This window comes from Panthera uncia (assembly GCF_023721935.1).
Source record: "Panthera uncia isolate 11264 chromosome C1 unlocalized genomic scaffold, Puncia_PCG_1.0 HiC_scaffold_3, whole genome shotgun sequence".
NCBI lineage: Eukaryota > Metazoa > Chordata > Mammalia > Carnivora > Felidae > Panthera > Panthera uncia.
This window is the reverse complement of record NW_026057584.1, coordinates 59,277,118-59,304,958: the sequence shown is the minus strand read 5'-3', so window position 1 is coordinate 59,304,958 and position 27,841 is coordinate 59,277,118. Positions and strand designations below refer to the sequence as shown.

Here is a 27,841-nt window from a genome sequence, read left to right as displayed (position 1 = left end):
TATAATGCAGGAGTTTAAATTTTTAAATTTTCTTTGTTCTTGCATGACTCTTCAATATTTAACAATCAGAATGATAGAAAAATAATAGATTACTTTAAAAATTAGCCTTAATAAAATTGAAATTTTCTATATACTCAGAACCAAAGCCTACTTATTATGTGTAAATAGATAATTCATTAACAAAAGGAGCTTGTTTGATTGTGGTGGTAGGGAAGCTGTTTCATCCATTACTTAGAAGACAATTTGTGAAGAAAAGGGAAAGGAAATACTATATTTCAATAGAAAAGGTTATTCTTTATTCTAAGAAGGTAGATAGTACATAAATACAGAAAAAGAGTCACTACCAAGAGGATAACTGTGAAGTATATATCTTTTAAAGTCTGATTTAAAACAGTAATGTATAATTTTTTATTCAAAATAATAAAGCTATACTTTTTATATATACATTCAGTTTACTGAAGTAACTTGATTTACATTCTAAATATGTTGGAGAGAATTTTGGAGTGCATTTAAATATAGATTATCCTGAAGATTCATCCTTGTAAAAAGAATAAAATATTTTGCAACTCCTGTAAGTTTCTGTATCTGAGGATCATAAAATCTTTTATCAACCACAACTAATGAATCAAACCAGTTCTCCCCACCCATACCCTACCAGCACTCCCAGGGGCTTATTAGAGTGAGTACTGAGAAAATAAATCAAGCTGCAGAAATCTAGATGAAAACTGAAAACCTGGGTCAGAACTTTGGCTGATTTAGAAGGCAACTGGTAGTGGAATACCTTAGTCATTGGAACACTTCTTCCGGTTGTAACTGTGCTATTTTTGTGCAGACTCCAGAAAATTAAGGTTTCCTTATTAGGTATTGTAAGAAGCTGGCTTTACCCACAATCAAATTCCAGCTTCTAAGAGACTAAAGCACATAAACTTTCCTTAGCATACACATTTTCCTAATGTAGATACACCCTGTTTCTATCAATCATGTAAGAACAGAACACATGAATTTAGTTTCTGCTGTTGAATTTTCTGCAAAAATATGACATACTGATGTTTGAAAATAGCTAATACTGATGCAGTGTTGAAAAATGATATTAATGGGCCTTTCTTCTTGTATGAAAAGGAATGCACTATTTACATATGGAGGCTCCTGTCAAAGTGATTCACAGAGATCTCAAGTCAAGAAATGGTAATGTAGCCATATGTTTTTATTTGCCTATTTTATTATGAAATCCATGTACCTTGCTATAGAGATAGGCTCATGCTTTTCAGATCTTTTGTACCCTGATGTTTTAACCCGTCACTGATACCATGAAAATCTTTCCAGTGTCTGTAAATATCAAAATTCTTTATTTTAAGAAGCTGCATAGTATTCCATTGTATGAATAGCACAGAATGTGGACATTTGGGGTTGTTTACATTTTTTTCTATGATAGAAAATGTTGAGCTTGATACTTCTCAGCAAAAATTTTCAACACATCCTTAATTATTTCCCTAGAATAATTTTCTAAAAGAGATGTTGCTGGATCAAAGCATGTAGTCATACACTTCTAGTCTTCTATTTTTAGATGGTTCTCTGTACTAGCAGTTTTGAGTTTTGTTCTTGTTACTTCTGAATTATTTGGTGTAAACTTTTGATGTTCGTCATATTACCTGGAGTAGTGCCCAAAAATGATCAACACATTTCAGAGTTTGGAAAGCAAAGGCTTTCTTTTTCTTCTTTTCTTCTGTACTCTTCAAAGTTTATTTATGATCCTATATTTTATAATTTAGAAAGTGAGTAGGGGTACCTGGATGGTTCAGCCGGTTGAGCATCAGACTCTTGATTTCAGCTGAGGTCATGATCCCAGGGTTGTGGGATGGAGCCCCGTGTCGGGCTTTACATTCAATAAGGAGCTGCTTGAGATTCTCTCTCTCCCTCTGCCCCTCCCCGACTCTCTCTGCAAAATAAAAAAATAAATATAAAAAAGAGAAAGTGAGCATTTAAAAATGACTGGCAGGATTAGACATTATTACCTTTAAGTAACAGAATGCTTCTTCTGTTACATCACTCGGAAGCTAATGGATAAAGGCAGGGAGTGGGATTATTTAGCTGGCCCACACCAGCTGAAGTAAACATTAGAGCTTTTTACTAAAAAGAAAAAATCTTGCTATCAATCCATTTGCATGCATTAATTATTTACATGCTTTCCAAATGATTCTTCTAAGTAGGGAGAACTATTTAATTTTTTAAAATCTTTAAATCACTGTAGTTAAAATGGGTATATGCTACAAGGGCTATCCTTGCAATGGGTAGTTGGAGGAAGAGACACAGGGGATGGGCCAGATGCCCTTGTTGGAACTCCAGGACTGTGAGGGTTGTTGCGGTGGAGAAAGGGAAGTTCTTGGCAGCTGCCACTCATCAGTAGTCCGGGTTGTACCCCAGGCTTGACCCTGACTGTTCTTTCCTTTGTCTAGGTCTCTTATCCTCTTATCCTTTGGCTCCTCACAGACAAACTTCCTAGAGCTAAGCGCTTTTGAGAGGAGTTGGCTAACAGGAAGCTGTTAGGAAATCATTTCAATCCAGTAGGACATATCAGAGTCTTACGCCCGTAGATTTTTAGTTCATGCTCAGAATTTCATGCTAACAAGTTATTTGACTTCTATTTTTTTTTAAAATCTGCTTTATCAGTATATCCTGAACATCTCATGAGATGACAGTGATTAAATTTTGGATTTGAAACTAATAACGGAGACTGTCCTGATTTTCACCAGTCACAATTTTTGCAGTTACTTGATGGGAAAACAACATACACATTGCAACAATATTGACCTAAGTTTTAGCAATTTTTTCTGAAACAGGGAATAACAAGACTCTTTTATCTTCTATGTTATACCTTTTTATAATTTTGTTTTTTTTTTAATTAAGCACTTGTTAATCTTATGAGAAAAAATAGAGGTATTTTAAAGAGTAACTGAATGTGGTATTAACTATATATATATATATATATATATATATCTGTATATGTATATATATGTATATGTGTGTATATATATATTTTTTAAACTTATAGCTTGTATATGATATCACATTTATCCTTAGGCTATCTCATGCAGAGTATTTTTCCCACTTATCAAGGTCATTAGTAACAGCTAGTAAGCATTGATCAGCTACCATGTTGAGGGCTCTGTGTGGCTGACAAAAGAAATACTAGAACAGTTCTTCAAGGTCTGCCTTGGGCCTCCTTGCCTCTCATACTCTTATTCACCCACTGCCATGAAAGTCCCATCTGTGTATTAATGCTCCTAATAGACCTCAGGCTCAGAATCACATGTCTGTCTGCTTTTTGGGAGTGGCCGCACAGATATTCGTATGACTCGAACATGTATTGTGTTCACGTTGATCTTTTCATCTCTCTACCCACTAAAAACTTATTCCTGCATTCCCTTTCTCTGTGAATGGCAGTACCAATTGCCTAACCTAGAAATGAGATAAAAAGGGACAGTTTGAGTGCAGAGCTCCTGTTGTAACCATTGTACTGTATTGCCTCTTTATTTGATTTCATCCTTGAGTCCTCCCTCCCCGCCCTGCGTCTCATCATTTAAGCCCAGCTGATTCTGCCTCCTAAATGTGCCTTGACTCGGTCCACGTCTCTCCTGTGGTATGCCGCGGCCTTTGTACAGGCATCCTACAACCGCTTGTGTGCACAGTGATCTCCTTGCCTCCAGTTCTGTTGTCTCATATGCTCTCCCCTCTGCACATTTGACCATTTCAGTTCTCTGGTTAAAATTGTTCAGTGGCCTTCCACGTCTCACAAAGACTCTTCCAGACCAGGCCCCTGCCTTCCAAAGCTGCGTGCCTTTCCCTCTGCTCCTGACCTTCTGCAAGGCTCTTTTTTCTAAGAATGTGCTTTCCCCCTGTGGCGCTCCTCTGTCTGGTTAATCCCAGCTTGTTCTGCAGGTCTTCGTGTAAGCACCATTTCTTCCAAAAACTTCTCTCCGACTTCCTTAGACTTAGATACCCCTGCTCTTTGGTTCTGAGGCAATCTCTGTGTATCTCTCATCATAGAATTTATCCCACTTAATTATATACATTTTAAATTAAAATTTTTAACTCCAGCATGATTAATATATGGTATTATATTAGCTTCAGGTGTCATCCCACTTGATTATAGATAATGGTTTCAGGGTCTCTCCCATTAGAGTGTAAGCTCCACAGAAGCAGAGACAAGCCAGTCTTGCTCATCTTCCTCTTCCAGAACATAGTACGTGGCCTTGCCCATAGTAGGTTCTCGGCAAATATTTGTTAAGTGAATGAATGTGTGAAAGGGTGAATGAATGAATTTTGTCCCTGCCTATAAGAAAATTACTCTTCAGTTGAGAGCAAAAACTATATACCATGAAGTGATAGTGCTGATGCCTTCCTCAATATCATGCTGGCAGTCTAGTGGCAGAACCCAAGTAAAGAGTATGGTTCTCTCTACAACTATTAATGCATGCCCTGTTTACTGGACAGTATGACATTTGATTTAAACAAATGTTTTGAAAACCTTTTTAATCAGCAGCTCAAAGAATTCGTTTTTTGGTTTTGTTTCAATGTCAGCTTTTTGCAAAATCTTCAATGTAGTGAATACTTCAGTTTTACCTTTCACATGCCATATGGAAGATAGAAGTTTATGGCAGTTTTTTCTTTCAGTATAAGATGACTCAAATTAGATGATTATCATAATTTTTCTTTCTTTTTTTTTAGTTGTTATAGCTGCTGATGGGGTATTGAAGGTAGGACTGTTTCTTTTAATTTTCTTCAAAAGTATTTGTAAACTTCAGATGTAGGTTTTTGTGACTGATAATTCTTTTGTTCATCAGTAGTAGAAGGTTGATACTTGTTTCTCTCTTCTCAGATATGCGATTTTGGTGCCTCTCGGTTCCATAACCATACAACACACATGTCCTTGGTTGGAACTTTCCCATGGATGGCCCCAGAAGTTATCCAGAGTCTCCCTGTGTCTGAAACTTGTGACACGTATTCCTATGGTGTGGTGAGTTCATTTCTCATCTTTTGTTGCCCAAGGAAATAACAAAAAGCAAACACCTACAGAGGGGGATACAGCAATTTAACACACCTTTACGGCAGTGATGCTGTTTCCTGGTGGGATGCCTAGAGCAGTGGCCGATCCAGTCGCGGGGACGTTTCCTGTGATCACTTTTATTGTGTCCTGTGTTGAGAAGAAACCAGTGCTGCTTCCAAACAGCGAATTGGATGGACCCTGAAGTCACATCGGGCCTGACGCACTCCTGGGAAGAGTGCTGTCCTGGGCTGGACATGTGACTGTGCAATGTCTGTGTAAGTCAGTGGGAACGTGGGTCTTTTGGAACAGGACTTCATTGTAATAAGTTACTCAGAACACACCAGTAGATCTGCCACATGATTTCATTAACAGGAGATGTTTGAATGTCAACTTCAAGCTGACTGGTGAGTTTCTGGAGAGTATAGAAGGAAAGGTACTTAGCTTTTAGCACATGGCCTTGCCCATGGCTGCTGCGAGTCTTATAAAGTAGCGTGAGTCTCTGAAACATGAATCGAAGGTATCGTGTAAAAGTCACAACTTAGCACAGTTATGAGAATAGAATGTGGGGGTAGGGGATGCTCAGGGGATGGAGACCACAGGAAAGGATCCCTTAAGGAGCAGAAGCTTTTGGAGGAGGAGTTTTGAGGTGGATCATTCTTGAGGAATAAGCAGAGAGAAAGAAGTAAGTGAAATAGGGAGACCGGTGGGATGGGAGGCGAAGATGGGCAAGGTGATTCTTTGGTAGTAGAAGGAATTCATTTGTTGCCTGTTTTTGTTTTGTCTTGTTTTGTTTTTAATTAATTTTATTTTGAGAGAGAAAGTGAGTGAGAGGGGCAGAGAGAGAAGGAGAAAGAGAATCCCAAGCAGACTCTGCGCTGTCAGCACAGAGTCCTACATGGAGCTCAGACCCACGAACCGTGAGATCATGACCTGAGCTGAAGTCGGTCTCTCAACCAACTGTGCCACCCAGGCACACTCCTGTTGCCCCTTTTTAAAGATAAGCTTTTTTTTTTTAATCCCTAACAATACTGTGTATCTCTTAAAAAGTCTAAAATAGTATTTGTAACTCCTTCTCTTTGGGTCTCACCCCTAATTGTAGTGCCTTTATATTTATATTATTACTCTTAAAAGGACATTTTCATAATAAGAAAAGCAACAGACTAATTTTGGCCCATATCAACATGGCTCTTCTTCCCAAACTTCTATGATTTCAATTGCGAGTGACAGCTGATGGCCCAGGAGGAGACCAGCATTGTCGAATGTATTCCTTTGTCTTTCGAGGCCATCAGTCTCTGAATATTTACTGCTGGCTTCATTACTTAAGTTTTGGGCTTGTTTTCATTGGTAAGCTTTTTCTAAATTATAATACATCTTATGTACACCAAATTTATTTAATATAATAGAAATTAATTTTGTTGGCTATTGGAAAAAGTCTTTACAAGAATGAAATACGTGTTTTTGGCAAAAGGCTAGAATTTTAAAGGCTGGAGGACAACAGTTGCTTCAGGCTAAATATCTCATTTCCTATAATTCTGGGTGTTTTTAAGGATGAAGGCTATAGGGGTCGCCTGAGTGGCTTAGTCAATGAGGCGTCTGACTGGCTCAGGTCATGATCTCGTGGCTCATGGGTTCAGGGCCCTGCATTGGCCTCTGTGCTGACAGAGCAGAACCTGGAGCCTGCTTTGGATTCTGTGTCTCCCTCTCTCTCTGCCCCACCCATGTGTTTGCTTGTGTGCTCTCTCTCTCTCTCTCTCAAAAAGAAACATTAAAAGAAAAAAAACTTAAAAAAAAGGATGAAGGCTATAAACTATTATAGACAGTGACCAAATAAGTCTCAGTGAAAGATGAGGAAAAAAACATAAGTTCCTAAAGACACTAGATTCTAAAACTGGTTTCCTGTGTCAAAAATTATTACATTCTGACCATCCTCCAAATCATCTGCTGGGGAGTCTGAAAATGAGGGAATTGGTTGCAATTTCAGACTTTTTGTGAGATCATTTTCTCTTAGGAAGTTCTGCTCCTTTGTTTTTAAGCAATAATGTATTTTTTTGGTGCGTCAGGCACTGTGCTAGGCACTAACGTCGGGTAGTTTAAATTGTATTTCGCCAGTGTGTCGCTCATCCTGTGGAACAGGAGCCAGCAAACTTTTTCTGTAAAGCACCTGATAGTAAATATTTTAGACTTTAAGGGCCACTAATAATCTCTACTGTGTATACTTTTGGTTTTTTACAGCCTTTGACAAATGTTAAAAGCACTCTGCATTGTGCAGCAGGCCATGGTTCATTCACAGACTCCTCTGTGGAGCAGGAGGGAGGGGAAGGGGAGCACCACGGCCGGAATGGTTCATAGAGAGTCATGTGTATACAGACATACACACACGTTTATGTGGTTACAGTTTTTAAATTCTTTTTGCACATTTATATGAACTAGAAGACTTTTGAGGCTCATTTTAACACTCCCCAAGCTCTTGTACAGCACTTTTACTTTTAAAATTCTCCCAAGTCTGGGACTTTCCCTATCTCAGAAATCTTTGCTCTGAAAGACAACTCTGAGTTACCTACAGAATGAATTTTTGGTTTCGGTATTATGAAACATTTATGAAAACAAATCTCACACCACCTCCCTCCAAAACCTTACAGTTGCCAGGGGCTTTTGTGTGAAATGCACCCACTGCATTTCCTGAGCTGAGACAGAATCTCCATTCCAGTAACCAAGAATCTGTTCATTTTCACACGCAAACTATCAACGATGGTGGTGACTTCTGTTTGCCGTGCTTAGGATTTTTTCCTATATCTTTTTAAATCCCTTTCACTCATTCCTCATTGACCCCCTCATGTTACCCATAGTTTGAATCAACCTTTCTGAGTCTGCAAATGTTGTTTACTTTATTAAAAAGCTTTTCCTTCAAGTGATTGCTCACTGCTTTTTTAGTAGGTGGGCCTGAACATTTCTCTTGGCGAATAAGGGTTTCTGTGTACTCGTTTACAGATCCTTCCTTTGTTTTGTTCTGAGGAACTTAACAAATTGCTTAACAGATCATTCTATCAAGTAATTTATAGCATGCCTGATAGCCAGTCGCTGAACATTTCCAGTGTTGCTCTATATTTACACACCAGATGCTTCACCTTAGAACCCATGTGCCCCAGTCACATGCTTCTGAATATCCACTCTGCGTTCATGATAGAGACTTCTTTTGACTGGTGGAAACTAAAACAGTATCTTAGAGAGGTTTACTTGGAACTCTGGTTATCCTTACCCATAGCTTTATCAACAAAATTCCATTCAGAAAATTGCACATACACTAACTTAAGTATAAATGAGAATTCAAGATTTTATTTAATTCCAACCTATTCCCATTCTGTTCTTGATAAACACCATTTAGTGAAAGAAATAGTACAAGGCATGCTCTTCAGAGTTGTCTGCTTAAGCAATCATAGCATTTTTAAAAAATGAAGAAAACATTACATGGTCAACGTAGGTATTACCTGAAAGAGCAGTAGCGAATGGTTGTTAAGGTAGGGGCATGTTGGTTTTAAAAGTTTGTAATGCATAGACTTTGAAAGAGAGACCTACCTAGGAAAGCAAGGTGGTTGGTTATTTAGAACTTTTGATCTCCTTTCAAAAATGAGTGAGTAGCTAGAACCACTTGTCATTGAAGTATCTCTTTGCATAGAACAGAATTCCCATAGCTCATTGAAAATCCATCCTGGTCATTGAGCCCCGACACACATACATACATAGCAGTCACATACAGATGAGTAAGACCATAGTAAAAGAGTTGTCCTTTTTTGAAATCCACCTCAAAAAAAAAAAACTAATATGTTTTTGCTTTTCATTTTTCTATTTTTTTCAGACTTGCTATAATAACAGTCCCCAGTATCGTCCAAGTCCCTGGCCCTCCGCAGCTTGATAAACCTGTGTGGCTTCTTAGCACATGGCAACACTAACCAGCCTGGTACAGCCTTAAAAATAAATGTGACACAAATCCCCGAAATGGATCTTGTGGTCCTTGCTTCTAAGCTGACAGACTCTGCTAGGCAGGCGATTGTTTTACAATCTCTCCATTTTACAAGAAAGGAGATTGTGCTACCCCCTTAGGGTGATTTCTCTTGAAGGACCAAACCAGAGGAGTGTGTAGTATGTTATCCACAAAAAAGAAAAGGCTGGAGGAAACCAAAAATCATTGAAAGAATAAGCCTTCCTGAGAACACAAGGCCTCGCCACTCTTTAGAAACAAAGCTCTCCTGATGACAATGCAGACAGGATTAGCTTCTCAGAAGCTTCTGAGCCAGAACCACTATTTGAAAATAGAGTGGCTTAAGAGGGAGCATCACTGCCTCACTTGTCTATGAGCCCCGTTCCAGAACCAACCCGGCTCAGGTAATGGCTTTCCATTGTTTGTAAAAGAAAAGGCAGGAAAAGTACACAGCCTTGTCCAAGTTTCTCTGCAAGCTGAAAATAGAAAATTTTCCTTGTGAGCACAATTTAAACGTGAGCACATCTCAATATAGAATGAGTTGGAAAGTATTTTTAAGGGGAAAGATCACAATAATGTTTGGCCTGCATCCCCATCACTGGTATTTTCAGGCATAGTTTAGTATATTTTTAGACCTCCAAATGACTTCCTCCACAAAGGACTTTTTTGTGCCAAACGTCATTGTGTTTCATGTAGAAACAGCTGTTGTCCTATACCATACCACCTATGTTTTGATACACGCCTACACCTGGTGAATTAGTAACAGGGTATCGCGGCAGGTGCTGGTGCTGGACTTCACCTAAAGAGCCCAGCGGCTCACGGTGCCCTGTCCAGATCCCACATGTGTGTGGCTGTCACAGGGACCCTCAGCTGCAGGAGCATGTCTGAGATACAGAGAGGGACTAAAATGAAACTCTTATGTTTCCAGTGTTAGAACTCTTGGAGAAATAGAACTCACATCTTTGTAGATTTTGGCTATTTTCCAACTGAATATTTTGGAACAGAGAATGACAGAAATCTTTTTCTGTATTACTTCCCAAGCTCTTGGTTTTGCATTTTACCTCATACAATGCAGTCAGCCTTCACGTGTGCGCCTGTGCAATGGGTTGTGCGTGCAGGCCACACTCAGAAAACGGGATGCAAGGCCACTTACCTCGACATTTGGGGTCTGGACCATTTGATTTATTTGAAGTCGATTCATTGTACTCTTTCTCCTGAAGAAGGCCAAATCCTTCCATTTGCTTGCTGTTCATATCCCTTCCCCTCCACAATCCTAGCATCAGGGGAGTGGTAGTGCACTGAATGGAGGGGCTTCATTCCCTGCTCGTCCCCCTCCCCTGTGCAGGTGGGGTCCCAGGGGTGACTGCATACCTGTTCTGGTCTTCCTCAGCTTCCTTTGCTTATAGTGCTTACTAGAATCATCCCCTTCCGGGATGCCCCTTACCTTTTCCTAATCACTTCTGTGACTCAAATAGAATTATTCAGCAGCTCTTCTAAAGAAGCACCTTACACAGTTGATTAAAAGCCGAAAGAGGCTGCAGCGAATTTTTTTTCTCCTGCTCGAGCAGCATCTGCCGATTTCCCTGATTTTCCTGCTAATTATCTTCGTATTAGCCGGAGTTCATTTAACACGTTCTGATTCAAATATGACCGAGCGCTGGCTGAGGAAGCAGTGGATATAGAGTTAAAGGTTTGTAGGACCTGCTTGAATAGATGTCCTCAGTCAACATTCTTATTTAGAAATGGCTTTTGTTTTGTTTTTGGGACAAGAGAAATCTAAATCAAAACCTAATTCATTTGCTTCTCACCTCTGCCATGGCTCCACACCTGCACTATGGTTTGTCATATTCTCTCTCATACTGCAGCCTTCTCTTCTCTAGAGTTATGTCAGGTTAAGAGCTTGACCTTTAGGGCAAGGCAGCAAGTGCCAATTGATAGCAGAGTGTCTTTCGGCAAGTTTAATTTAACTTTCTTAGGCCTTAGTTTCCTCATCTGTAAAATGAGGATAATATCTGTTCGATGGGGTTGATATTAATCATGGTAACATGTGTAAAGGGTTCAACAGACCATCTGGAACATAATCACTCAATAAGTGATAGTGGTGGTTATGGTGATTTATGGGTAAAATTGTAATTGTTTTTGCACTTCACCAAATGTTGATAGACTGATTTTGATGCTCATTTGTATAGAGAAAGTCACCTGAATATAAAAATCTCCATTACTTAGTATTTTAAATGAAACCCAAAATATTGGCAGTTTTCAGCATTCCCAGCTTCAGTTTGCTTTCTTTGGGCATTCCAGTGCAGATTTATTAAGTCATGCTGATCTCAAGGATTGTGGAGAGATGGACATACACATAAATTCACATACACACACACACACACACTCAGCCTATACTTATGAACATAAAGTATTTATTACATTTTAGAATATATAATAAATGATGTTATAGGGGGAAGAAAATTAATACCTTAGACCGACTTACTTTGAGAGCGCTTTCTCCAAAAACACAAAATTTAAATGTTACAGTTTTTGCAAGTACCTACTATTATGGGGTGAAGGGTTTAGCCAGTGATTCGGATTTAGAGCTCAATTTTTCTTTTATCAGACCATTACTGAACCTTTAAAACTACAGTTGAATTCCCAGTTCTTATCTTATGGAGAAATTTATTGGCAATTGAAGGTGGAAAGAGTTTGACCAACAAAATGTAAAATCTAATTTGTGGGAATCTGTGAGAATTCTCATAACTTACAAGATAAATTATGTAGGCCCATTGGTTTCATAAAATTTTAAGTCTGGCTCTAAATGTTCTGATTTCTAGGTTTTTTTCTTTATAAAAATGAACAAAAAATGTATGTATATGTTTATATGTATATGTGTGTGTATATGTATATATGTGTATATATATATATACACACAAAATGTGTGTGTGTATATATATGTATATATATATATGAATATATACATTTTGCACAAGTTTCTACAGGTGGGGTTGGTTTTTGTCTGGTAATTGGATACAGTTAAATGTTAGATAAAGTTTCAGTAAAACACCAAAAATATAAAGTACAAGAATAAAAATTCCATTTTCTTTTTGTTCCAGGTTCTCTGGGAGATGCTAACAAGGGAGGTCCCCTTTAAAGGTTTGGAAGGATTACAAGTAGCTTGGCTTGTAGTGGAAAAAAACGAGGTAAGACTACGATTCTCCATTCAGGTACATAGATCAGAAAACAGTATTGGGGTTTTGCAAAAGACTTTTTCATCTTCTTCAAATTGAAAGTAAGTTCACGCTTATGGAAAGATTAGCAGTAGGAGCTAACACAAAGGGTCAAAGTGATGTTATTCCTCATGAATGGACCCTTTACATCTAATTGTTGCAGCTTCACGTCGTGATGCTGTAGATCAAAAATTGTACAAGTACTGTACTAGTTTCTCAGTCTCAATTGTAAAACCTAGGGGTTTGTTCTTAGTGATGAAAGAAGCCATTGCGTCCAAGGTAGGGGAACAGTTTAACTCCATCTCCTGCGTTTAGGACATCTTTTTTACTGGCCGGGAGTTGATATATCTGTAAGAGACCTTCAGCTACTTCAACTTACCTCTCCCAGCAGGAGTCACTATAGTACAAGAAACTGTCGCTTAGATGAGAATTTCAAAAATAAAAGAAGAAAAAATAGTTTCAAAAAAGGGAAAAATTACAGTTTTGCCACCTACGTTGAACACTACATTGAAGATGAGCTCCTCACTGGAATTGGCGAGGCAGTGGCATAACTGTTCCCTTCTTCATGCAGAGCCTTTCCATTTCAAAAGAACTTCAGTGGCGTAAACACCGTTTGTGCTGTGTCCCCAGCCTCGCTTTTCTTCTTCCCACAAATTGAGGCTTTCAGTTAGTTGGACCTATGAGCCTACATCAGAGAACGTGGTACATTCATATCAAAGAGAGCAACTACATTTTGAAAGGTTTAAAATTGTGACTGAAATGCACAGGCATGGAAATCCTCAGCATAAGGATGAAGCATCCAATATCAAGGTACTAGGAGAACTTAGATCAAGTAATGGAAGCATGCAGTTGTCTTTGCAATGCAAAACAACCTTATTTCACAAACCTTCATTTCCAGACCTTATCTGTGCCCTCCACAGAAGGTAAGAGTGTAACCTTAGCATAAAATAATTTGCAAAAAGGTTGACTGTATAGAGATACTCCTTTTTTCATGCTTTAAAAGAATTGGATTGATTTGCTCCCCATGTGAGTGCAGGAACAGACTAGATTAACTAAAAAGCTGCTATTGACTAAGAGAAACCATGTTTCCATAGTTTAGATCACATAATCCAGCTACCTTATTAATTTGTCCTCCTGAGCTATTGAGAACGGATGAAATGTTCATGATAGCTGAACTTGATGGGAGAGAGCTGCCAATTTAAGAAAAAGGAAAAGGAGTTATATTCAAGAACGTGTCTTGCTCAGTGTTTCACAGGAGCTGTTCTGTTTTAATTAAATGTCATGGTTATTCCTGGTGTGCTATTAAATCAGACCTGGTACATAGAATAACTGATATTTTCATGATAGGAGAACCCACTTGTTTCTGTTCAGTTTCTTTTGCCAGTGAGGTGATTAGATGTTTGGTTCTGGGGTTACAAATGAGAGGGAAGAAAATTATTGACCCAATGTTGACTTTGGAGCAGAACACTCCATGTAATTTGTTTCCCTCTATGTTGTTCCAAGATAAACTAGAAGAAAGTTTTTTAAAAGCCAACTGGGCCCTCCAAATATGTCTAAGAAAAACGAATTAATATTTAAAAATAGTACTTCATCTAAAGGATGGCAGAAGAGGTGTGAATCTGAAGCACTTTCAAAACATTGGAGTATCTCTCAAGGATTATTAAAGCTGTTGAGAAAAATGAATTTAGAAACTGCCTTTGGATAGCAGGCTTGAGGGCTGGGAATCACCCATAATCTTCAGAACCTCCCCACCATGTACACGAAAGAGGCTATCTCCCCCCCTTTCCCTGAAGGATTCCCTAGAGCAGGTTGTACTGTTTTATCCATGGTGTACATGATGGCCAGCTAATAACTGACGGAGACCACTCAGATCCCTCCCATTCTGGACATAGAATAGCAAATTGAAAGACCCCCCCACGGTGACACAAGTTTTCCCAACTTTCCACTGAACTTGAGGAAGTTTGGGTATTATGAGGATATTTCTCCCTCTACTCTCATTCTACGTATTTATTTGTCAAAAATATGGAAGTTTAGCTGTAAATTCCATTGTCATCATTCGTGAAGGAGTCTTCATTTCATCTCATAAACGTAGACACTTATTAGCAAAACAAATTCTACTGACATAACATTAAAATAATTGCCAAGTCTCAACTGGCAGTTTGTAGAGAACAAACAGAGGGTTGCTGGAGGAGGGGATGGGTTACACGGGTGATGGGTATTAAGGAGGGCGCTTGTTGTGATGAGCTCCAGGTGTTATTATGTTAAGTGTTGAATCACTAAATCCTATACCTGAAACTAATAGTACACTGTATGTTAACTACCTGGGACTTGACTTAAAGCTTGAAAAAAATTTGCCAAGGATTTATTTAATTTCATAATAAAATCGAGACTTTGATTTAAATGTAATTTCCAAAATCCTTTCAACTTCTAATTATTTTAATTCACTTATTTTTACTTTGGAATATCTTGGGTTCTTGAGTTGAAAAGAGCAAGCTGTATTTTTTTTTTGAAACAGGCCTCATTTAAGTAAAGAATGATGTGTTTAAACTTAGCGAGACACTTTAAATGTAAGCTACTCATGCTAGAATGCACCTATATTCAAATATTAGAACTGTCTTTTCTTTTTACTTTTATTTTGAAATAATCATAGACTCACAGTAAGTTGCAGAAATATTAGAAGGGATTCTGTGTATCCTTCACCCAGCTTCTACCACTGGTGAGATACAGGTGTAGGCCAATACCAAAACCAAAAAGTTGACATTGATACATTACTCTCAGCTAGACTCTAGACCTTATTTAGTTTCACCATTTAGGACTGCTTTTTGGATCTGTAGGAAGATCAATACTTTCTAAAAATATCTGAAGGTCTTTGCTTCTAAGTGCTTAATAATGAAATAAGGCCTTCAAACAATTTTTCCTAATATTAAATCCTATTAAAACTAGATACTAAATCCTATTAAAACTAGATACATAAAGCACTGTTAAAGCAAACAGTGAATCCTTACAGAAGTCCTGAAAGTAGGAGGGTATTGCTAGTAAATTTCATAATTCTTCCAGACATGTATGTTTGCCTTTGTTATTTCCATAAAACTCAATTAGTGGTCATTCAGAATATTCTAGCAGGATAATTTCTATCTTTACAAGTTACTATTCTTAATAGAAATCCTCAAAAAGCTTAATCCATTGTTGACTATACTTTAGAAAAAGATAAATTATTAAGAGTAATTTTTTGCATCTTATGTAGAAAATGGTGCAAAAAGGAGTATGACCTTTAAAAAATGTCATGCATAACTTAGTGTTTGGGAAATATTTTAATTTAAATTTGAAACTTTTAAAATCTTGCCGTTTTGAAGTGTTGCAAATCTATTGCTAATATTCTGGCCATTTCAGGATGTTTTAATGCAGTAGGAATACCCACAATTAGGTAATCAGGACTTAAATGCTTTGGATTCCCTTTTAAAGTACTTTATATTTTTATTTTTTAAAGTACTTTTTGATGCACCAAAATAATCCCTTACATTAGCGTGTGAGTTTAGATTTAATTGATATTTGACCATATCAGATAACTTAAAATAATTATATCTTATTTCATAATGTCTCAAGATTCAGTAGCTAAAAAGTTTTTCAGTGAGAAAAGATGACAGAAAATTAACATCCATATTCATCCAGGTCACATTTCAGTTCTTAGAAAAAATGTGAGAAAGTTATATTGAAAATGTTACCTTTTATGAGAAATTTTTTTGCCATGGAGTGGATTCAGCTGAATAGTTGCAATCACTTCGTTTTTCTTAGTTGCTACTCCCAACCAGCCATCATATGTATGTGTGTGTATGTGTGTGTGTGTGTGTGTTTAAGTAAACACCCGATTTTCCTTTTGATCTTCATCAAAAGGTTTCCAGTAAAATAGGAGTACGGTTTACCATATATTACAGTAAAATAAGAGTGCAGGTTACTACATCTCCTCTGTTCTATGTAATCAATTAAAAAGATGTTTAGCATACCTTTAACTTGGAGAGGGTTGTTTTGTTTAAAACTTGGTTATAAGGTTTTATTTTGGTTTATTTTGATTTTAAGGTTATCTGTAATTCTAAATATAGATCATCTGGTTTTCCTGCCAGAACAACTCTTTTTCTAGTTTTATACACAACCTTCCCCAATTCCAAAAAAATTCAGTTTAAGCTTTTTATTTACAAAACTTCTTCAGTAAACAATACTGTGGAATAAATCTCAGTACTTCTTAGTGCGGCAGTTCTCAACTCACACCCAGCGCTCTTTTGATAACAACCCTGTTAATGGTCCCTCTACTTCCCTGAAATGAAATTCAGAGGTAGTGCAACCTACCCATTATGCACATTATATTTTAAAGTTAACATAATGCTCTAACTGTAATAAAGAAGAAATCAATGAAAAAGGTATTGCAATGTATAAATGCACAGGCATGGCCACAAGAGAGGAGAGTGTGGAACAATTTTAGATGCTTGTCCCTGCGGGTAAATAGGATTCAACAGCTACACATGCAGAGTCGAGCTGAATTGTATCAGTGATTCCAGCAGCATGAGCGATGCTGTTGCAGGTGATGTTTTCCAAACATCTCGGTAAGGTTATGAGTACTGCAAAGATCAATCTGCCCTTGATTTATCTTATTTAGTTGTTGCATTCTTGATTCATTGTATTTTAAAACTGCTCAAAAAATGTGTTTATAAATCCAAGAGAGAGTCTGAGGTCAGAAAATGATAAACCCTGTTGTTTGCACCCGGGGCATCTGGAGTTTAGTGGAGTATGAGGGAGTACTTAATCAGGGATTTACAACACAGTGAAGGATGTCTAGTACTCTTGACCCATGCCAGGTGCAGCCCTCCCGTCTTTAAAACAAACAAAAAATGCCTCTGCAGATGTCTCTGCAGAGAGCCTCCAGGGACATCGCAAGTTCTAGAGAACCACTTGTATAAAATGTTGGAACGGGACTGATCCTCACATTATATAATCTCTGTTGTGTCCAGTCCCTGCGGTTTACCCGTAAGGGATCATACATTCAGAATATCCTCTTTGGGGGTGCCTGGGTGGCTCAGTCGGTTGAGCGTCCACCTTCGGCTCAGGTCATGATCTCGCGGTCCGTGAGTTCGAGCCCCGCGTCGGGCTCTGTGCTGACAGCTCGGAGCCTGGAGCCTGTTTCGGATTCTGTGTCTCCCTCTCTCTGACCCTCCCCCGTTCATGCTGTGTCTCTCTCTGTCTCAAAAATAAATAAACATTAAAAAAAAAAAAAAGAAAAAGAAAAAACAGAATATCCTCTTTGCTGATGAGAAAAGGCACACTTCTTTAAAATTCTCTCTTTGACGGTCTCTGCAGAAGATGCTTTCAGAGTTGTACACCTCCTGCCAGAGCCAAGCTGGTTGCCTGGCTGCCCGACCTGTCTGCAGATTTCGTAGCTGTCTATGAAAGAATGGTGATAGGTTTGTGGCTTTACAGTGTGTATTTCTGTTCCTCCTTGCCCCTGTCCTACTGTAGTTTCTTTTAGACTTGTGTCTAGGTGTTTTTGGATTTGTGGTGCTGAATCCAACTTCTCCATCCACTTGGATACCGTTTTGGAAGAAAAGTAGCATCAGTGTCTTTAGAGATTAGATATTATGAATCTAAACATAAATTCTTACTTGCCACGTGTCAATCAATGGAAGTTTTAAAGTTAATGACTTATTTATGCTCTTAAATTAACTTGTATGACCTTTCAGTATTTGCTTACCTTACTGAGTCAATCCTTGTGTTGTTTTTCCTTTCTCTGTGGTAGAGATTAACCATTCCAAGCAGTTGCCCCAGAAGTTTTGCTGAGCTGTTACGTCAGTGTTGGGAAGCTGATGCCAAGGTATATAAATAAATATTCTTTTGGTTGTTGTTCAGAATTCTGAAATTTCACATGTTTTCTTGGTTTTGAGTTTCTAAAACTTGGAGTAATAAGATTCATTACAAAGCAAGCTGCATTGCTGCTTCTGTGAGTCCCGGATGGACTGTAAAGGCTTTCTGTTGATATTTGTTCATCTTGATCCTTAGAAACTCATTACTGGCTTTCTTACAGCATTCTGGCACTCTTGACTCAATGGAAAGAATTGCATTCCTTTGTTTTTAATCTCTAATAATAAGTATTGCATTTTCATGTTATAAAAATGGCTAGCACACAGTGCTCATTATATGCCAGGCACTGCTCCAAGCACTTTATGCACATTTGCTCATTTGTTCCTTAGAATACCTCTATGAAATAGGTTGTGTTATGACACTCATTTTACAGATGAAGGGTCAAGGCACACAGAAGGTAAGTAATGCTCAAGGCCACAGGTTAGTACATGGTGAGACTGGAGAAGGAACCCAAGCAGTCTGAACCAAAGACCAGGCAAAAGTAGCACTTCTAGAGAAACTAGATTCGTGATGTTTTTTAAGCTATCACAATAGAGTTGGAGACATTCCAGAATGTAGACTTTCATGTGGTTATCACATTTGAGCATGAAGGCCCATTTCCTTTCCCTGCAAAGATCATTTTAAAAGACTCTCACATACATACGGAAATATTTATAGATAAAATGATAGGCGAGTCTTGGAGTTGCTTCAAAATAAAGTGAAAGGAAATAGATGGTGGTGTAGATTAAACAAGATTGGCCATGATAATTTTTGAAGCCACGTGATAGGTATATGGAGGCTTGTTACGTTGTTCTGCGTTTGTATATGTTTGTAATTTTTCATATTAAAAAGTTAGAAAGCAAAACAACGTCACAGAAGAGAAAGACTCAAGAAAGGAACTAATCTTATAGTTTGAATTTGTCCACTCTGTCACTGAAATCTATTGCGAACTGACTTTTTTAAACAGATCTAAGACTTAAGAATGGAATTTCTTCCTTAATTTAAACTCTGTTCCAATCTGGCCCAGGAAGAATGCATGATGGTAACACAGTCTGTTCTATAGCATGTGTTTCTCTAGCGGGAATAATGCATAAACCACCGGTAAGTCTGAGAAACATGTTTGTGTAACACAGAATTCATGCTGAATCATACCTGTTACCTAGCACGTCGTCCCACACCATCAAGTGAGAACAGCTCAACACCAAGTACAGTTTGCAGAGCAGCAGGGGACACAGATCTGTGAGGCGCCTCCGCCCACGTGCTCCCTCGTGGCTGGGTGGCCGTGCTTTGTCTTGGAGGAGTTTGTGGTTGGGTCTTCCCTGACTTGTACATGTCCCCTTGGCCCTGGTAACCAGCAACCTCAATCTTCGCTTTCACTCCTGTTCATCAGACTATCTTCACCCTTTTTGAAAGGAGAATCTTTTATTGACTTCATAATGTTTTTTATTAACGAATTTAGGGGCACCTGAGTGGCTCAGTTGGTTGAGTGTCCAGCTTCGGCTCAGGTCATGATCTCATGGTTCGTGAGTTTGAGCCCCGTGTCAGGCTCTGTGCTGACAGCTCAGAGCCTGGAGCCTGCTTCGGATTCTGTCTCCTTTTCTCTCTGCCCCTCCCCACTTGTGCTCTCTCTGTCTCTCAAAAATAAAAAATGTAAAACCAAAAAAAAAAATTAAAAAAAAAGAATTTAACATTTTAAAAATTCTGTTAGTATTTTTATTTACTATGATTGTTTTTATTAGTATTCAGTGACAAAGCTGTATAGGTTTGGAATGGTCTTGCCCCGCCTCTGTTCACAGAATATGGGGTTTTGAAGCACTAAGAGAAATGCCTGCACTTTGCAGCTAATCCAGTAGAAAATGTAAGCAGCTATTTGCAAGTTTGCTCTAGAACATATATATATTTTTAATGCTATCATACTACCTTTTCCATACTGTACCAGTTACATGTCCATTGTGGCATATATAGTCATTTTGGTGGTATTTTTCTCTCTGATACTTAAATAAAAATTTTACCTAAAATTATTTGCATTGAATGATTAACACAACTAAATCTCTATAACTGCAATTATATCTCAGTATGCAAAGCAGGTTTTGAATTTCTTAATCGGAAGCTCCGTACTTCAGTAATTAAAATTCTAAGAATATACATTTTGGTGCATTAATGAAATGGTAGTGTAAACACCTAACACAGGAAGGACATCAGGCCCCGTGAAGCCATCAAGTTGGCATGTCTTTAACATGTAGCCAGCTTACCCTTCTTTAGCACGAGAGGAGTCTTGTATTCTAGCCAGGTGAAGTATAAAGTTTAAGACTGATTTTTATTTCCTACATTCAAGGCATTTTATTCTGATACAACTAATACATTCCTTCTGTATTTCATTGTACATCCAGCGGCGGCCCATGCTTCCAGCTCTCATGGTTGATCTCCAGCCATACCTTCCACACATCCCTTCCCTGGGCGTGCCCTCCTGTTTTCTTTCTTCCTTTGATTACTTCAACATCAAGCCCTCCCTGACTGTTCTGTTTACTGCAGCCCATACTTGGTACTCCTGTTCCTAAACCACAATCTGGGCTAAGGCCTTACCTTTTGCTGTTGTATTTTTTAAAATCTCTTTTCTGTCTAAATGGACTGCTGTCTCTTTGAGGGCACAGTGCTACCTTTGGCACCTTCCACACATTTAGTAAGTGGGTGCCCAATGTGTTAACTCAAGTAGCCAGACCAAGGCACATTTTAGTTTTCTGGCTAGAAGTCTGTAGCAATTCAGCCAGAAGTTGATGCCACTCCTGTGCACATATATAGAGCCATGACTGGTTACAAACCTTTCCTTTTTTTCCCAGCCTTTATGCTTTAAAGACATAGATAAAAAAAATATTCAGCTCACCTGTAGAAAAATGTTCTTTTGCAATGAGGAGGCGAAAGAGAATACAAGAGAAAGCTATTAGGTAAATGTCAAGTCATGGGCCAATGGCTCACACCAGGTGCTCAAAGTAGTTTATCAAAGAAAAAAAGAAGTAAAGGTAGGTAGTTTCCAGTTCTAAACTGGCATTTCTAAATAAGAAAAGAATAAAGCCCGGAGTTTGATAGGAATATCTTACTCTCGTGTGACACTGGGCAATCCATATTTTTCTGAGATTTTCCTTATCTACAAAATGGAGATAATAAATAATGTATATAAATGCTTAATAAATGGCCCTAGGTGTAATTTTTTTAATGTAAGCAAAACCTACGTGAATACTAAAGGGAACGTAGGCCTGGACCAAATACTGTATTCTGCAATCAGAATATCTATAAACCATCATCACCACAAAATTCTATATTGTTGTTGTTTTTCAAATGTTCACTTTGATAATTTCCATCTAATTGTGTATTCTACCTATAAAATTAAAATTTTTCTAGGGATACTTGTCACCTAATTACAAAAGAGTTTTACTTTATTTCAAGAATGATTAAATGTAGGGAAAAATATTCTTAGCCTCTCACTGCTTTTCCATGCAAAATGAAAATCCTGTATTATATAATTAGTTCCTGTGCAAACAATTAAAACATTTTTCCTTTTACAGCCTGACACATGGTAGGAGAAATGAAAATAGGAATAAAGTTAAGACTGTATTTTTCAAATTTCCTACTTAAGGCATTTTCTTCTTTGCTTATTACAAGGCTTACTGTGTATCAGCGACACTTAGCTACTTAGGCCCTCTTCTTACACACACACACATACAGGCACACACGCCCTTAAAAGAATACAATGAAGGCAGAATTCGGAATGAATGGCCCAGTTTTATATTCCTGAGAAGTGGAAAAATTGTCTTTCTTAAGGTAGGAAGCACTCAAGTCCTAAGAGCAAGCCACCTCAACGTTGTTCCTTCTTGTTTTTGTGCTCCTAAATTAAAATGCATGTTTTAATTGCTGCAACTGTAATTTGCTCAGAAATGGTATAATTATGAGGCATGATGAAGACAGAATGTGCATCATCCTTTTGTTATCTTTCTCCATTTTTGTTTTAACCTTTTGTCTCAGCCTTGGCTAGAGTCTAAGGCAACAGACTAGTGTGGTTACCGCTAAAGAAATGTGCCGAACCACCACTTTTTCAATTCCTAGTAAACTGTGCGTTAGAGCTTCCCGCTTCCCAAACTAGTTATGATGTGGAGTCAACACTGCAGACAATGAAGTCATAATGACTTTAAAGTGGGGGGCTTTTTCTATCAGCCAGTGGTTGGGGAAATTTTAGTAGTTCTAACAGAGTAAGTAGATTCTCCCCCAACATTGTAAGAATGTTCAAACATACAGAAAAGTTGATTGAATTTTATGGTGAACACTGGTAGACCTGTCACCCAGACTCCACCGTTAACTTTTACTAAACTTGCTGTATCACAAAGATTTTTAAAGGATTTAACTTTTCCCTTTTAGGACTCCTTAATCCTACCCAAAAGAGAATTCGTACTTTCCGTACCTAGAGAAAAACTGTAATTATTCCAGCCTTAGGCCACATGATAGAAAAATGGCAAGACTATTCTTATAATTTATTGAAAATAAGGAATATGGTTCCCTTAAACCTGAGTAGTCAGACAGTTGTAATAACTAAGTCAGGACATGGCATGCTATTTTATTTTGTTATGGTATGTCAAGCTTATTGTTTTGCTTGTGGATTTTCTCTTAAAGACCTACTTTAAGTCCCAACAAGTTTATTATTTTCTCTCTTTCAGAAACGGCCATCTTTCAAGCAAATCATTTCAATTCTGGAGTCCATGTCAAATGATACTAGCCTTCCTGACCAGTGTAACTCATTCCTGCACAACAAGGCAGAGTGGAGGTAGGTAAGCCTTGCACCAAGTCATGGCCTCTGGCTTTAAAAGATCGGGTCCAGCTCCACTGAAGAAGAAAACCAGTGAACTTGATGACACTCTAGAGTTTTGTTTTTTATGTTAAGATTTTTTGGAGATCTAGTAAGTCCTCCATTGCATATGTCTAAGTATTTGGAAAGACTATTAAAATCGTATCTCCTGAGACCGAAGACAGTTACCAGACATTTCTCTGTACCATACACTCTGTATTAGGAAGTCTTGGCATCTGTCCAGTGAGAAATAAAAATATTATTTGCCTAGGAGTTTGCAGAGTACTGGATCTGTTGATGGAGGAGGTAGGGAGACTATAAAAACACTTTTAAAAGAAAACTATTGATGTTATGAATCCTAAATTTTGTCAAGTGGAAAGCAAACTTAATGAGAGAATTGTAATGTGTGAGTGGAAGGAGCAAGCCCAGGATGAGACAGTTGAGCCAGGTCACGTGCTGCAGTTATATAAATAGCATGTTTGGGAGCTGACATTATTCCTCCCTGACTCAGCAGAGATTTAAGTAACTTATCTTTGCTCCTGATAGCCTTGGCGGTAACGTGACGCCTTACGCCACCTGCTGATGCCCAATGAATACTGCATGCACCTTGGAAACATCGAGTTGTTCACTCCTGTTCTTAGACGTTTCCTTGGGCTTTCTGTATGATTGTTTTACAGTAACCTTATTGGTTTTTATTCTTTTGAAATCTCTATCTGAGGCCAGTGAGTTAAATCAGTTTTTATTTAGGGAAACAAAAGTCATACTCTCTGCTCGAATGTAGGTATGAGGGGGTTTCGTTCTGGACTTAAATAATTAACAAAACATGTAAGTTAATACTTGTTTCCTACAGTAAGAGACCAGCACAAATTAATCAGATCACTCGTTTCAAATCCGCGTAAGGGATTACTCTAGTATAAAGGTCAACGCTGCACAAGACTCAGGAGACCCTTTGCACTCTGACCTCAGCAGCCTTACCGTAAGAGCATAGTTCTGCCTCTTAATTTCTGGCTTTTAGTCCCTCAGTAGATGCATACTTCTTCCTTGTTCAGAGTCCTTGCAAATGCAGTTTCTTCTATATAAAACTCGTCCCTTTCGGCAGCATACCACCCTTGACACCCACATCCAGCTTGGCTCCTAGTCATCATTTAGATAGCAACTGAAATAACGTGTATTTAAGGAAGTGTTTCTGACCCTAGATCAGATGAGGTTCTACTTTATGTGCCCCGAGAGCATCTCCTTTAGAGCCTCTACTGCTATTGGAATTAATAAGTAATTCTGTAGTTTGCTGTTTTATCTGTACCTCTCTGGCTGAAATGTAAAAGGATCAGATAATCTCTTTTGTTCATTACTATACCTACAGCATCTAGAATGGGCCTCGAACACAGCAGTTGCTCGATAAATATTTGGGGAAGGAAACACCATGGTGGCAGCAACAGTAAAAGACATTATGATATCATACAAGAGAATATAAAAACGTAAGCTGATTTATTGACAGGTGTGTTTCTTACATTCATTCATTCACATACTCCAGAACCTCTGCTGAGGCAAGGCGCTCTTGTGTTGTGCCATGGTGATGAGCCGAACAGCCCTAGTGCATATGGAGTAGGGGGTCTAGCGTTGAACTACTGACTATAGATGCACAAGCAACTTATTATTACTACTTTGATAAGAATTATGACAGAGAATTACTGGACATCTGAGAGTATGCAACCATGAAATCTAGTCTGACGAAATAATAAAAGGATTTCCTGAGGGGATGCTGTTTGATCTGTTATCCAAAAGACTAGTGGGATTTTAAAATTAGTGTATTATAATAGCCTTGAGATATGATACTAAAACTATGCCAACAACATCAGAAAATAGGGGGACAGTTGGTAAATTTTCTATAGAAAAATGTAAAAACCTCCTTTTGGCAAAAGCAGTGCCCACCATAAACTTCCAGGACAAATGCCACACTGCTGTAACTTCTTTCCCCCTAGATAGTAGCTTGGCAGTTCCAGAAGCTTTTGGTCCCAAGACTCCATTACACTCTGAAAAATTATTGAGGACTACAAAGAGCTTCAGTTGCAGTGAGTTAGATCTGTCAGTATTTACCACATTCAGAATTAGAACTGAGAAAAAATTTAAGTATGTAGCTCTTGATTCATTTAAGTAACAATAAATCCTATCTCCGCACTCAGCCTGCGGCACCGGCACATATCCCGAAGCCTCTGGAAGGGTCTGTGCACTTGTGGGAGAATGAGAAAAGGCACGTCATGTCTTAATGTTGTTCTGAAAACCACTTTAATCTCTTCGATCCTTTGAAAAGCTCCCACGGGCCCCCAGATCACACTTGGAAGACTACAGTGGTAGACAGAGTTACTGCCTTTAAAATAACATTTTAATTATATCATTCTAAAGGACATGAAAGGCATTTCACAAAAGGAGAACTCAAATGGCCAATAAACATATGAAAATATTTAACCTCACGTACAATCAAGCAACTATAAGGAACATAATTCATTTGCCAGATTGGCAAAAATCTACATTATGAAAATATCCAGCATAATAAACTTTCTAATACATTGCTGGTGAAACTACTACCTTTTTGGAGGACAGTCTGGCAGTATAGATCAGCTGCCTCCACCACTACCACTCCATTCCTGAGGAAATGAAAGGCTATACAAGAATGTACAGATATGCGCTTATCACAGCGTCATTTAGAATTGTAAATTAGAAAGGGCATAAGGTGCAATAGATTTTTGGTTTTTTGTGATTTTTATGGTTTTAACAACTGATGCTATCTCCATATACAGAATAGATGGAGCCATTTATGATAATACAGATCTGATAAATGACTTACAAATAGAGGCTAGGGTCCAGTATGATTAGAATGATTGCATTTTTTGTACTATAAACATTTACGTTTAGATGGTATGTGTACCTAAAAGTATCAAAAGGTCAGTGACACCAGTGGATAATTAAATTTGGGAAGAGTGTTTTCTATTTGGACGGCTTTATTTTCTACAAACCTGGATGGTTGAATAATAAATTTTTTTAAATGTCTGAAGATGAAAAGATGAGGGAAATAACATTGGTAATACATTAATGTGTTTTAGTAAAAAGCAAGCAGTTGCTTAGCTGGCTTCCTCCCTGGCTCTCTTTGAGAAACCAGTTGATCCTGAGAGCTGGTGAGAGAATATGTTTCTTTACCTGAACCCTTAAACCAGTCTAAGAAGTAGCAGGGCTGTTTTATCTGAACGTGGCAATTGGTTAAAACCAGAGGGAATAATATCAGAGTAACAACACACACAACTGCCATTTATTATATTCTCACCAGATGCTCGTACTTTATCTGGATTATCTTTTTTAATCCATACGGCAATCCTGACTTCTGTCACAGAGCAAAATGAGATGGATGGACATGTTAGGTCACCTGCCCAAGATTGCACTAAGAGCCAGTACCAGAACCCACGTGGTCTGGTCCCACAGGCCTGCTGTGGTGCACGCTCTGCGCAGCGCTGCTCCCGGACCGTGGCCAGCGCCATACCATCCGGTCATGACCATGCAGAGTTCACTTGATTCCTTTGAGCAAAGAGAAATACGAGAGCGTGATTGTTCTAGGTTATGATCAAGGCAAAAACATCCCACTCTGTCCCACATACCAAAAAGAATCAAATGCTTTGTCACATCATCTGGATATTTCAAAGGGCAACACATTCAGACTGTCCTCTTTCTCCTGACTTTTGTCTTGTGTCTGAAACCACATGACTACTGTTGGAAGCATGTGTAGGAAATCTTGTGTTTCTGGGAAATGCTTGTTTTGTGGTAGAGCTTCCTTACACATAGACCAGATGAAACATTCTGTTTTAGAAAATTAAGTGATTTTTATTACAATTCTAAATTTTGTATTTATTTTTTAGTTTTGTTTTTTGAGAGAGAGAGAGACTAGGGGAGGGGCAGAGAGGGAGAGAGAGAATCTTAGGCAGGCTGTACACCCAGCATGGAGACTGATGCGGGGCTCTATCTCACAACCGTGAGATCATGACCTGAGCCGACATCAGGAGCTGAACACTAAACCGAATGAGCTATCCAGTTGCCCCTTAAAATTCTTTTTAAAGCTAGGTTATTTAAAACCATATAAACTATGTTCTTTCCAGGGTGCCTGGGTGGCTCAGTCGGTTAAGCATATGACTCTGGCGCAGGTCATGATCTCGCAATTCGTGGGTTTGAGCCACACGTCAGGCTCTGTGCGGACAACTCAGAGCCTGGAGCCTGCTTCAGATTCTGTGTCTCCCTCTCTGTCTCTCTAAACATTAAAAAAAAATTTTTAAGTGAACTATGTTCTTTCTTTTGATCTAATAGATGATAGGAAAGAAATCTACAGTCAGATATCTCCTTGTTCATATCTTCAGCTTGTTTCTCCTACTATTGATTTATTAGCAATAACAGCCATGATCATTAAGAACAGGAAATGTGTCACCCTGTTGCTCATGTTTGCAATTTTCATTGCCCCACATAACTGCCTTGTAATCGGCACTGAGTGAGCTGTGTGGCGCTGTGAGGCATGTTCAGATCTGTGTCTCTTGGCAGAATACTTTGCTGATTGTATTCCTCCCTCGTGATTAGAATACCCCCACCGTGGCACACCTTGTTAAAAACAAGAAACGGGCATCTGGGTGGCTCAGTCGGTTAAGCGTCTGACTTCAGCTCAGGTCATGATCTCAAGGTTTGTGAATTCGAGCCCCATGTCAGGCTCTGTGCTGATAGCTCTGAGCCTGGAGCCTGCTTTGGATTCTGTGTCTCCCTCTCTCTCTGCCCCTTCCTCACTCTCTCTCTCTCTCTCTCAAAAATAAACATTAAAATAAATAAAATAAAATAAAATAAAATAAAATAAAATAAAATAAAATAAA

General features: G+C 38.4%; 1 protein-coding gene across 3 annotated transcripts in view; it reads left to right on the top strand.

Moving 5' to 3' along the window:
- Positions 1-27,841, top strand: part of MAP3K20 (mitogen-activated protein kinase kinase kinase 20) — a 187,150-nt gene that overhangs the window by 107,474 nt on the left and 51,835 nt on the right. For all 3 annotated transcript variants that reach the window (XM_049615510.1, XM_049615511.1, XM_049615512.1), the window contains exons 5-10: positions 1,120-1,185; positions 4,726-4,754; positions 4,877-5,014; positions 12,122-12,208; positions 18,018-18,092; positions 22,822-22,928. In XM_049615510.1, the coding sequence (XP_049471467.1) occupies positions 1,120-1,185; positions 4,726-4,754; positions 4,877-5,014; positions 12,122-12,208; positions 18,018-18,092; positions 22,822-22,928 (502 nt within the window). The remainder of the gene's footprint in view (positions 1-1,119; positions 1,186-4,725; positions 4,755-4,876; positions 5,015-12,121; positions 12,209-18,017; positions 18,093-22,821; positions 22,929-27,841) is intronic.